At 33.9% G+C, this 13,287-nt stretch overlaps 1 protein-coding gene across 1 annotated transcript; it reads left to right on the top strand.

Annotated features, from left to right (window-relative positions):
* The first annotated feature begins 4,461 nt into the window (after positions 1–4,461).
* Positions 4,462–11,944, top strand: LOC149978654 (uncharacterized). Its single transcript, XM_090194951.1, has 2 exons — positions 4,462–5,020; positions 11,111–11,944. The coding sequence occupies exons 1-2, from the start codon at positions 4,714–4,716 to the stop codon at positions 11,689–11,691; spliced, it is 888 nt and encodes a 295-aa protein (XP_090051077.1). The 5' UTR covers positions 4,462–4,713; the 3' UTR covers positions 11,692–11,944.
* Positions 11,945–13,287: the final 1,343 nt, after the last annotated feature.

The following is a 13,287-nucleotide window of genomic DNA, read 5'->3' as shown; positions in this document are numbered from 1 at the left end:
TTCTTCTTTACACGGTGATTCCAGAAGAAAAACAACCGTACTGCCATTACAAGTGTACCTTTTGAGGACAGCTTACAACCAATCAAACAGCTCAATCCAAAACGCCTCCAAAATGAACTGAAAGAGAGAGGCTCCTTTTGTACTCATCAGAACAATTAACACAAATTAATTAAGCAAATTACCTATTCAAACCTACCTATTCAAACCTACCTATTCAAACCTACCTATTCAAACCTACCTATTCAAACCTACCTATTCACTATTCAAACCTACCTATTCAAACCTACCTATTCACTATTCAAACCTACCTATTCAAACCTACCTATTCAAACCTACCTATTCACTATTCAAACCTACCTATTCACTATTCAAACCTACCTATTCAAACCTACCTATTCAAACCTACCTATTCAAACCTACCTATTCAAACCTACCTATTCACCTATTCAAACCTACCTATTCAAACCTACCTATTCACCTATTCAAACCTACCTATTCACCTATTCAAACCTACCTATTCACCTATTCAAACCTACCTATTCAAACCTACGTTTTACATTCAACTAAACATACTAAAGTATATACATTGCAACACTTTTTTTTTAAATGAAACAATATATAATATCTTTGTAATAATAACATTTACAAAATTATATCACTACTGACATGGTGTCTTTCAATATGCCCATTTACATTAATGAGCCATTCGGAACAGGCATTACAAAGTCAGCCCGATTCCCTTAGCTCGGGTCCTTATCCAGCATACCCGGAAGCTGCAGCGATGGAGAGAGAGGAACAGAACAAACAGCGCGCTCATCCATAACATCGCTAAGTTTATTTGCTTACATTATCTGTATACTCTTTATACCATAACCGGTTACTGACGGGAGGTAAGTGTGTAATGTACTATAGGGACATTAACTTGTGTGTGGACCCACTGTTAAGGGAATTTTGATCAATGATGACTAATTATGTATACATTTCAATCAGGACTGACCAATCAGAATACTATTATGTTACTGTATATGTACTAATCAGAATACTATTATGTTACTGTATATGTACTAATCAGAATACTATTATGTTACTGTATATGTACTAATCAGAATACTATTATGTTACTGTATATGTACTAATCAGAATACTATTATGTTACTGTATATGTACTAATCAGAATACTATTATGTTACTGTATATGTACTAATCAGAATACTATTGTGTTACTGTATATGTACTAATCAGAATACTATTATGTTACTGTATATGTACTAATCAGAATACTATTATGTTACTGTATATGCATGAATTTTCTTTTTAATCCTAGTACTGAATATAATGTGTGTAAATATAATCAAGAATTAGAACAATGACTGTCTGTACCTTGGTAGAAATGAATGAACTTATAGCCAGTCTGGCTAGAAGGCTTATCTACACAAGCTGACCTTGGCTCAGTCATATATTATCTTAATAGGGAGAGACATGTGAGAACCACACAGCCATTGTACTAGAGCGGAGATGAGGCGAGCTAGTACTGAAACTAATGACGTCATTTTCAGTTTATAACCTGTGGTAAAATGTGTAATGAGCAGTACTCTCGTGAATAAAAGCTGCTGGTTGACTTTAAGACTGGGCTCTGTCCATTTTATACAAATAAGGGTCATACAACTCCTTATGAATTGACAGAGTGTTTGATTTTAATTGGGTATTAAAACAGAGGAATTTAATTCCTGCAACACCCACATTATTAATATTAACGTAGCTGATAACGGAGCAGCGAGGCGTGGTGTGTGTGTGTGTGTGTGTGTGTGTGTGTGTGTGTGTGTGCCAAACTCTGCCCGCGGCCAGTGACAGACTTCTCCGTCACTGTAGCCTTTCACAAGCCTTTGTATTTATCATGGATCCCCACCGAGCTTCCTGGGGTCCAGCAAAATGAAGGCAGTTGTACATTTTTAAAACATTACAATACATTCATAACAGATTTCACAACCCATTAAGTGTGTTCCCCCAGGCCCCTACTCCACTACCACATATCTACAACACAACATCCATGTGTACGTGTGTGTGTATAGTGCGTATGTTATTGTGTGTTTGTATGGATGTGTCTGTGTTTGTGTTGCATCACAGATTGTTTGAGACCAGCCACACGGACAGTTGATGAAACGGAGGAGTATTTCTGTCCGTTATGAATCCCTTTTGTGGGGGAAAACTCATTCTGATTGGCTGGGCCTGGCTCGCCAGTGGGTGTGCCCACCCATGGCTGCACCCCTGCCCAGTTATGTGAAATCCATAGATTAGGTCCTAATGAATTTATTTGCATGGACTGATTTCCTTATTTGAACTTTTAACTCAGTACAATTGCTGCCTGTTGCGTTTATGTTTTTTCGTTCAGTATAGATAGTTATAGTTCAGAAACATCTTCTATTCTCACAATACAAATAGAATAAAAGTGCCTCCAATATGTTATTCACCATTTAAGGCAAAAAATATAATCCAAAACACCACCAAAACAAACTGCAAATACACCCAACACACGTTTTTTTTTTTTGACTCAAAAGCTTGATGTGGTCAGTGACTGAGATGAACATGGTACCAGACCATTATTAATACATCATAAATGAATTTGTCCTCATGATTTCACTAAATCCATAGAATGCCCTCATTTTGTTTTAAAACTGTAAAACAGAGGGAAACATTCTTTAAATAAAAGGCGCCATTCTGTAATTTAGCTTCCCGGTCTAAATACACATGGAGGGTGAATGTATCAAACTCTGGCGGTGTGCATTTTCTGTGTGTGTGTGTGTGTGTGTGTGTGTGTGTGTGTGTGTGTGTGTGTGTGTGTGTGTGTGTGTGTGTGTGTGTGTGTGTGTGTGTGTGTGTGTGTGTGTGTGTGTGTGTGTGTGTGTGTGTGTGTGTGTGTGTGGGTGTATGTGTTAATCAAGTGCAATTTGCATTTGCTCTGTTGTTTACATTTGCATATGTTATCTTATGTAATGTGGCTTTTTCAGAGGGGGTATCAATAAGACGGTCAACTTTGATAAAGAACCCAAAATAAAACTGATTTTCTGGTTACTAAACGTTTTTGGTTGTCGAGTCAATTTCAAGCTTGTATTTTTATTTTTTCCCCTCAGAATATTTAGGCAAGTAACTAACTCATTGACCCTGCTTTCTTCTGTATGACTCAGGTCTAAGTGTGTTTTATCCAGGATTTATGCTGCAGTAGTCTAGGGTCAGTCTGTTATATCTGGAGTATTTCTCCTGTCTTATCCGGTGTCCTGTGTGAATTGAAGTATGCTCTCTCTAATTCTCTCTTTCTTTCTCTCTCTCTGTCTTTCTTTCTTTCTCTCTCTCGGGGGACCTGAGCCCTAGGACCATGCCTCAGGCCTACCTGGCATGATGACTCCTTGATGTCCCCAGTCCACCTGGCCGTGCTCCTGCTCCAATTCAAACTGTTCCGCCTGCGGCTATGGAACCCTGACCTGTTCACTGTGATTACTATTATTTGACCATGCTGGTAATTTATGAACATTTGAACATCTTGGCCATGTTCTGTTATAATCTCCACCCGGCACAGCCAGAAGAGGACTGGCCACCCCTCATAGCCTGGTTCCTCTCTAGGTTTCTTCCTAGGTTCCGGCCTTTCTAGGGAGTTTTTCCTAGCCACCCCTCAGAGCCTGGTTCCTCTCTAGGTTTCTTCCTTGGTTTTGGCCTTTCTAGGGAGTTTTTCCTAGCCACCCCTTAGAGCCTGGTTCCTCTTTAGGTTTCTTCCTTGGTTCCGGCCTTTCTAGGGAGTTTTTCCTCGCCACCGTGCTTCTACACCTGCATTGCTTGCTGTTTGGGGTTTTAGGCTGGGTTTCTGTACAGCACTTTGAGACATCAGCTGATGAAACAAGGTCTATATAAATACATTTGATTTGTTTACTTTATTATGATCCCCATTAGCTACTGTGTAACGGATGTGAAATGGCTAGCTAGTTAGCGGCGGTGCGCGCTAATAGGGTTTCAATCGGTGACGTCACTTGCTCTGAGACCTTGAAGTAGTGGTTCCCCGCGGCTTTTGTGGAGCGATGGTTAACGATGCTTCGTGGGTGTCAGTTGTTGATGTGTGCAGAGGGTCCCTGGTTCGAGCCCTGGTGGGGACGGACTAAAGTTATACTGTTACAATTACAGCAGCAACTCATCATGGGACAAATAAAACAAATGAATACATGACAGTTTACACAACTGTTATAGGTAACAACAACAACATAAGATTTCATTACATTATAAATAAAATAAACAATTTAATTGCATAGAGAAAATAACTGGTAAGAAGTAAGAGAAAACATGAGTTCTGGTTGTTTTGCAATGACTCACGACAGAATAGGCAACGTAGTGAATATTTAAACTGCGTTACTCCAGCCAGCAGATGGCGACTTAAGTCTTCCAGTTGATGCCTCTTGCGTGACGTATAATCTAGTGGACGGGACGCTTTTTCAACAGCAACAAGGCTATTGATTCAGCCACTTCGCTAGCCAACTAATAACCGAAATATTGACGTTTCTTTGGCAATTTTTTCGTATATTAATCTCGGTGATTTATACACAACTATGTTTACGTATCTACTGGTTTACTTGAATGTAATTTGCTTGGTAACTTTGCAAAAAACGTGTTACATTTGATACTGAGTCTAGCACAAGGCTTGTCGCCAATGCTAACTAGCTAACGTCCCTGACCATGAGCTCACTAAGCTACTCCCCTCCTGCTAAAGAAGAGGAGGTCTGCTGGTCGGAGAAAGAAGCTCTGGGACTGAACATTATCGTAAAAGAAGAGCAGAATATCACAGTGAAAGGAGAGGAGGAAGCTTTCAGAATAAAACAGGAGGAAGAGGAGGCTGTTATAGTGAAGGAAGGGGATGTTACAATGAAAGAAGAGAAAGAACATTTTGCAGTAAAAGAGGAAGAGGAGGCTATCTCAATGAAAGAGGAGGAGGAAGACGTATTGGGGGTGGAGGAAGAGGAGACAGAAGATCGGATTAACATCAGTGAGTACTGGTTTACAAACGGGGCAAAAAACTCAACGCTTGTTGAACTAATGTGTGTGTTTAAAAAATATATAAAAATAATCCGCCGACGGAACCCTGGAATTCAGACAATTAAAACCAGGGATGTAGTTGACCCTAAGCATTGTTTTCAACACCTTTTTATTTGCAAAATTGCGTTTTACTTAACTTTTTATTTTGTTAACTGGCGTTTACCCACTTAATGCGTTCCCAGTGTTGATCAGAGCTCAGAACGTTTATATTCTTGATCCGAGTTTTAATCGCTTCTGCCTCTTAGCCAATGAGTGGAATCATGAACGGTTGTTTGTTCGACTGCGCCCCCTCGGATTTGCCTTGTTACCAGCATGTTGCGTTTCTTTTACGCCTGCCACGTTAGTTTTTGCAGGGGTGGGTATAATTTGTGTTACGTTCCAACAGGAATCTGTTCCAAAAACGTTGTAAATAAAAAAGGTTGCCAACAAACAACTCATACAAAGTTGTGTAGTGCCACAATAAGATACCGGGTAAGGAGTTTATTCTGAAAAATGTCTGTCCTCACTCTGGTAGCCTATGGGCAAACATTAAGAATAAGCTACGTGGTGAGTAGCTAGTTAGCTAGGTGAATTATTCATGCTACTTTGTATGCGTTGTTTGTTGGAATCATTGTACATTACGAGGTTTTTTGGAACAGATTCCTGTTGGGACGTTCCACAAATTATACCCAGCCGTCTAGCAGCACATTCACCACTCCACCCTCTCGCCCTGTCCTGGGACAGTTCAAGGGCCACTGAGATTTGAAACGATCTACCCCAGCTCTAGTCGGGCTCAGCAGATCAACGGCAGGTGGCTACAAGTAGGCAACTAGACACCGCTGCTGACAGACTAGTGGGGTTTGTGAGATTCTGGATATAAAGTAAGTTTTATTTTTCTATTGGACACAAAATAATCTGAAACACAACCAAAACAAACAGCAAATGCATCCAACAAGTTTGTACAGTCACAAGCTTAATGTAGTCATTGCGTGCTAGGAATATGGGGAAAACTTTTTTTTTTATAAATATTTGCTACTTTAATACACATATAAGTGAATTTGTCCCAATACTTTTGTCCCTTAAAATGGGGGGGAGAAGAGACTTTAATAGAAAAAGTGCTGTACTTTCTAAACGTGGATGAAAATACCCTCAAATGAAAGTCCTGGAGTAAATGCAAATCCAAAATGCTGAAGTCAGAGCCATAACAACAACAGAAATGGTCACTGTCCCAATATTTTTTTGCACTCACGTGGAAAGGAAGCTATTGAAAATTAGATCTGGACGTGAATTCATATCTAAAGCTGTAATAGAAAAAATATTTGTAGAGAATCGAAGGGGACCACTGATGTAGCCTATTACCAGCAACTGCAGGAGCAGAATGGCAGAATCTGCAAAGGCCAGCAGCAGGAGGAGAAGGGTTGGGAACAAGGTTTTTCCCCTCTGGTTAGGCTATCTTGATCTCTGGCTCCCTCTTGAGTCATTTTTAATTAGATTAAATAATTAGCTAAATATTTAAAATAACAGTGTGCATAAATCAGAGAAGCTCTACAGGTGGCTCTACAAAGTATTGACTTGGGGGGGGGGGGGGGTGAATAGTTATGCACGCTCAAGTTTTCTGTTTTTTTTTGTCTTGTTTCTTGTTTGTTTCACACACAAAAAAGTGTTGTATCTTCATGGTGGTAGGCATGTTGTGTCAATCAAATGATACAAAATCCATTTTAATTCCAGGTTGTAAGGCAACAAAATAGGTTAATGAAGGATATATAGTTATTGAAGGATATATAGTTAATGAAGGATATATAGTTAATGAAGGATATATAGTTATTGAAGGATATATAGTTAATGAAGGATATATAGTTAATGAAGGATATATAGTTATTGAAGGATATATAGTTATTGAAGGATATATAGTTAATGAAGGATATATAGTTAATGAAGGATATATAGTTATTGAAGGATATATAGTTAATGAAGGATATATAGTTAATGAAGGATATATAGTTAATGAAGGATATATAGTTAATGAAGGATATATAGTTAATGAAGGATATATAGTTAATGAAGGATATATAGTTAATGAAGGATATATAGTTAATGAAGGATATATAGTTAATGAAGGATATATAGTTAATGAAGGATATATAGTTAATGAAGGATATATAGTTATTGAAGGATATATAGTTATATAGTTAATGAAGGATATATAGTTATTGAAGGATATATAGTTATTGAAGGATATATAGTTATTGAAGGATATATAGTTATTGAAGGATATATAGTTAATGAAGGATATATAGTTATTGAAGGATATATAGTTATTGAAGGATATATAGTTATTGAAGGATATATAGTTAATGAAGGATATATAGTTAATGAAGGATATATAGTTAATGAAGGATATATAGTTATTGAAGGATATATAGTTATTGAAGGATATATAGTTAATGAAGGATATATAGTTAATGAAGGATATATAGTTATTGAAGGATATATAGTTATTGAAGGATATATAGTTATTGAAGGATATATAGTTATTGAAGGATATATAGTTAATGAAGGATATATAGTTAATGAAGGATATATAGTTAATGAAGGATATATAGTTATTGAAGGATATATAGTTATTGAAGGATATATAGTTATTGAAGGATATATAGTTAATGAAGGATATATAGTTAATGAAGGATATATAGTTAATGAAGGATATATAGTTATTGAAGGATATATAGTTATTGAAGGATATATAGTTATTGAAGGATATATAGTTAATGAAGGATATATAGTTAATGAAGGATATATAGTTATTGAAGGATATATAGTTATTGAAGGATATATAGTTATTGAAGGATATATAGTTATTGAAGGATATATAGTTAAGGATATATAGTTAATGAAGGATATATAGTTATTGAAGGATATATAGTTATTGAAGGATATATAGTTCATGAAGGATATATAGTTAATGAAGGATATATAGTTAATGAAGGATATATAGTTAATGAAGGATATATAGTTAATGAAGGATATATAGTTAATGAAGGATATATAGTTATTGAAGGATATATAGTTATTGAAGGATATATAGTTATTGAAGGATATATAGTTAATGAAGGATATATAGTTAATGAAGGATATATAGTTAATGAAGGATATATAGTTATTGAAGGATATATAGTTATTGATATATAGTTATTGAAGAATATATAGTTAATGAAGGATATATAGTTATTGAAGGATATATAGTTATTGAAGGATATATAGTTAATGAAGGATATATAGTTAATGAAGGATATATAGTTATTGAAGGATATATAGTTAATGAAGGATATATAGTTAATGAAGGATATATAGTTAATGAAGGATATATAGTTATTGAAGGATATATAGTTAATGAAGGATATATAGTTAATGAAGGATATATAGTTAATGAAGGATATATAGTTAATGAAGGATATATAGTTATTGAAGGATATATAGTTAATGAAGGATATATAGTTAATGAAGGATATATAGTTATTGAAGGATATATAGTTATTGAAGGATATATAGTTATTGAAGGATATATAGTTAATGAAGGATATATAGTTATTGAAGGATATATAGTTATTGAAGGATATATAGTTAATGAAGGATATATAGTTAATGAAGGATATATAGTTATTGAAGGATATATAGTTAATGAAGGATATATAGTTAATGAAGGATATATAGTTATTGAAGGATATATAGTTAATGAAGGATATATAGTTATTGATATATAGTTAATGAAGGATATATAGTTATTGAAGGATATATAGTTAATGATATATAGTTATTGAAGGATATATAGTTATTGAAGGATATATAGTTATTGAAGGATATATAGTTATTGAAGGATATATAGTTATTGAAGGATATATAGTTAATGAAGGATATATAGTTATTGAAGGATATATAGTTATTGATATATAGTTATTGAAGAATATATAGTTAATGAAGGATATATAGTTATTGAAGGATATATAGTTATTGAAGGATATATAGTTAATGAAGGATATATAGTTATTGAAGGATATATAGTTAATGAAGGATATATAGTTATTGAAGGATATATAGTTATTGAAGGATATATAGTTAATGAAGGATATATAGTTAATGAAGGATATATAGTTATTGAAGGATATATAGTTAATGAAGGATATATAGTTATTGAAGGATATATAGTTAATGAAGGATATATAGTTATTGAAGGATATATAGTTATTGATATATAGTTAATGAAGGATATATAGTTATTGAAGGATATATAGTTATTGAAGGATATATAGTTAATGAAGGATATATAGTTAATGAAGGATATATAGTTATTGAAGGATATATAGTTATTGAAGGATATATAGTTATTGAAGGATATATAGTTATTGATATATAGTTATTGATATATAGTTATTGAAGAATATATAGTTAATGAAGGATATATAGTTATTGAAGGATATATAGTTATTGAAGGATATATAGTTATTGATATATAGTTAATGAAGGATATATAGTTATTGAAGGATATATAGTTAATGAAGGATATATAGTTATTGAAGGATATATAGTTAATGAAGGATATATAGTTATTGATATATAGTTATTGATATATAGTTATTGAAGAATATATAGTTAATGAAGGATATATAGTTATTGAAGGATATATAGTTAATGAAGGATATATAGTTATTGAAGGATATATAGTTATTGAAGGATATATAGTTATTGATATATAGTTAATGAAGGATATATAGTTATTGAAGGATATATAGTTAATGAAGGATATATAGTTAATGAAGGATATATAGTTATTGAAGGATATATAGTTATTGAAGGATATATAGTTATTGATATATAGTTAATGAAGGATATATAGTTATTGAAGGATATATAGTTAATGAAGGATATATAGTTATTGAAGGATATATAGTTAATGATATATAGTTATTGATATATAGTTATTGAAGAATATATAGTTAATGAAGGATATATAGTTATTGAAGGATATATAGTTATTGAAGGATATATAGTTAATGAAGGATATATAGTTATTGAAGGATATATAGTTAATGATATATAGTTATTGATATATAGTTATTGAAGAATATATAGTTAATGAAGGATATATAGTTATTGAAGGATATATAGTTAATGAAGGATATATAGTTATTGAAGGATATATAGTTAATGATATATAGTTATTGATATATAGTTATTGAAGAATATATAGTTAATGAAGGATATATAGTTATTGAAGGATATATAGTTATTGAAGGATATATAGTTAATGAAGGATATATAGTTATTGAAGGATATATAGTTAATGAAGGATATATAGTTATTGAAGGATATATAGTTATTGAAGGATATATAGTTATTGAAGGATATATAGTTATTGATATATAGTTAATGAAGGATATATAGTTATTGAAGGATATATAGTTAATGAAGGATATATAGTTATTGAAGGATATATAGTTATTGAAGGATATATAGTTATTGATATATAGTTATTGAAGGATATATAGTTATTGAAGGATATATAGTTATTGAAGGATATATAGTTAATGAAGGATATATAGTTAATGAAGGATATATAGTTATTGAAGGATATATAGTTATTGAAGGATATATAGTTATTGAAGGATATATAGTTATTGAAGGATATATAGTTATTGAAGGATATATAGTTATTGAAGGATATATAGTTAATGAAGGATATATAGTTAATGAAGGATATATAGTTAATGAAGGATATATAGTTAATGAAGGATATATAGTTATTGAAGGATATATAGTTATTGAAGGATATATAGTTAATGAAGGATATATAGTTAATGAAGGATATATAGTTATTGAAGGATATATAGTTATTGAAGGATATATAGTTAATGAAGGATATATAGTTATTGAAGGATATATAGTTATTGAAGGATATATAGTTAATGAAGGATATAGTCCAGATTAAACCTAATAGAAAGACATTTTTATTAATGGAGGTTTCATTCAGGTCTCTCCGTTTAACCAAATACTCTGTCTTTGGCAGGAGAGAGACCAGACTCTCACTCTGACAGCGAGAAGAGTCCTTTAGGGGAACCAGAGCCAGAGACGCCCAAACCAGCAGGACCACACCACTGCTCTCAATGTGGAAACAGTTTTTCTACGTTAGGGAATCTAAAACGTCATGAGATGGCACACACAGGAGAGAAGCCTTTCCAATGTTCCCAGTGTGATAAGAGTTTTACCCAGATAGGGAGCCTGAAAAGGCATGAAGGAATACATAAAGACGGGAGCAAGACCTACCACTGCTCTCAGTGTGGAAAGAGATTTACTCAGTTAGGTAGCCTGAAAACACACAAGACCGTACACACAGGAGAGAAGCCTTTCCAATGTTCCCAGTGTGATCAGAGTTTTACCCAGATAGGAAACCTGAATAGGCATGAAGGAATACACACTGGAGAAAAGCCCTACCAATGCTCCAAGTGTGAAAAGAGATTTTTGCGATCACAGTACCTAAAATCACATGAGATGACACACACAGAGGAAAAGTCTTTCCACTGCTCCCACTGTGGAAAGAGCTTTACTCAGTTACGGAGCCTGAAAAGACATAAGAGGACACACACATGAGAAAAGCCCTACCACTGATCCCACTGTGGAAATAGTTTTACTCAGTTAGGGAGCCTGAAAATGCATGAGAGAAGACACTCTGGAGGAGAAGACATACCACTGCTCTCATTGTGGAAAGATATTTTCCCAGTCAGAGGAACCAGAAGTCACATGAGAGAATAGAGAGGCCGTGTTCTGACTTTGTGTTTTTGACTGAGAATTTGTGTTTTTGGTTTTTGGTTATGCCACATTAAATCATATTGTTTATAATAAATCACTCTCTATTCCCTTATGCAATTTATGTTCCTCTAACTCCCCTGAGTGCCTCTGTAAATTCAACAGCTATTGTATGCAGCAATCCTGCCTATAAACCAGAATTATACTATTAACATTGAGACGGTTTGCCCTCGTAAGAAGTCCACTGTATGCATATCACCCTGCACTAACATTAATAACATGAGCATGTCTACTTCCCAAATCAAATTTTATTTGTCACATACACGTGTTTAGCAGATGTTATTGCGGGTGTAGCGAAATGCTTGTAACAATTTGAATCTGAGACAAGTGCTACAAATAGTACACGTTAACACGTGTAGCCTAAGAAACAAGGTTCCATGATATCAGTAAGTCGCTAGTAACAGACAACATTCATATACTTTCTCTGAAACCCACTTAGAGAATACCTTTCGATGAAACCAAGGGTAGCAAGACGTGGTTACGACCTCTATGGAAGAGACAGATATTCCAATGGGGGTGGTGTCTCTGTTTATACTCAGTCATATTCCTGTTAAGCTCAGAGACGATCTAATGTGAAATGCTGTGGAAGTAATATGGCTACAGGTTCACCTGCCTCACCTAAAGCCCATTCTGGTGGGAAGTTGCTATAGACCACCAAGTTCTAACAGTCAGTATCTGGATAAAACATGTGTGAAATATTTGATAATGTATGCGATGTCAACAGAGGTATATTTTCCGGGTGACTAAATATTTACGGGTTTTCATCAAGCTGTCCACTCAGGAATACTCTTCTAACTGTAACCAGTGTCTGTATCCTGGTTCAGGTTATCAGTCAACCTACCAGGGTCGTTACAAACAGCACAGGAACGAAGTCATGCAATTGGATATCACAAAATATATTTTTAAATAATAATGTGAATTTTATTTTAACCTTGAAACCTCTTGAATTTAGTTGTTTAATTTAATTGAGTTAATTTGTGTTTCTAGCCATCAAGATAAAGGTGTATGAAAATGTGTTGAGGTTCCGTGTTCCGAGAACATTTTGTTGACATGAAAAACATTCACTACCTCATGATTGTTACCCTCAGTATTACTCCAACATGTCAGAGGAAACACAGGTGCTGATTGTAAAAAAAGGATAAAACTAAATTGTTTATTCTGGCCAACAATGTCATAAACAAATATTTTTAAAATTAGCACAATGTTGTGTCTGACTTCTCAGTAGAGCCAATACTTTCCTCTGTGCAGACTGAGACCTGAATATGAGTATGTACCCTAAGAATGAATACTAGAATAGTAAATGTTTTAAAAATGTATGTTTGTTTCTTTTCCCCATCTAGATCAAATCACAATTTATTTAACAAAGTCACAACACACATT

This window comes from Oncorhynchus mykiss, chromosome 13, assembly GCF_057628025.1.
Source record: "Oncorhynchus mykiss isolate SJ-2025 chromosome 13, ASM5762802v1, whole genome shotgun sequence".
In the NCBI taxonomy this organism is placed as follows: Eukaryota; Metazoa; Chordata; class Actinopteri; order Salmoniformes; family Salmonidae; genus Oncorhynchus; species Oncorhynchus mykiss.
The sequence above is the reverse complement of the archived record's forward strand: the minus strand, read 5'-3'. Positions and strand labels throughout refer to the sequence as shown.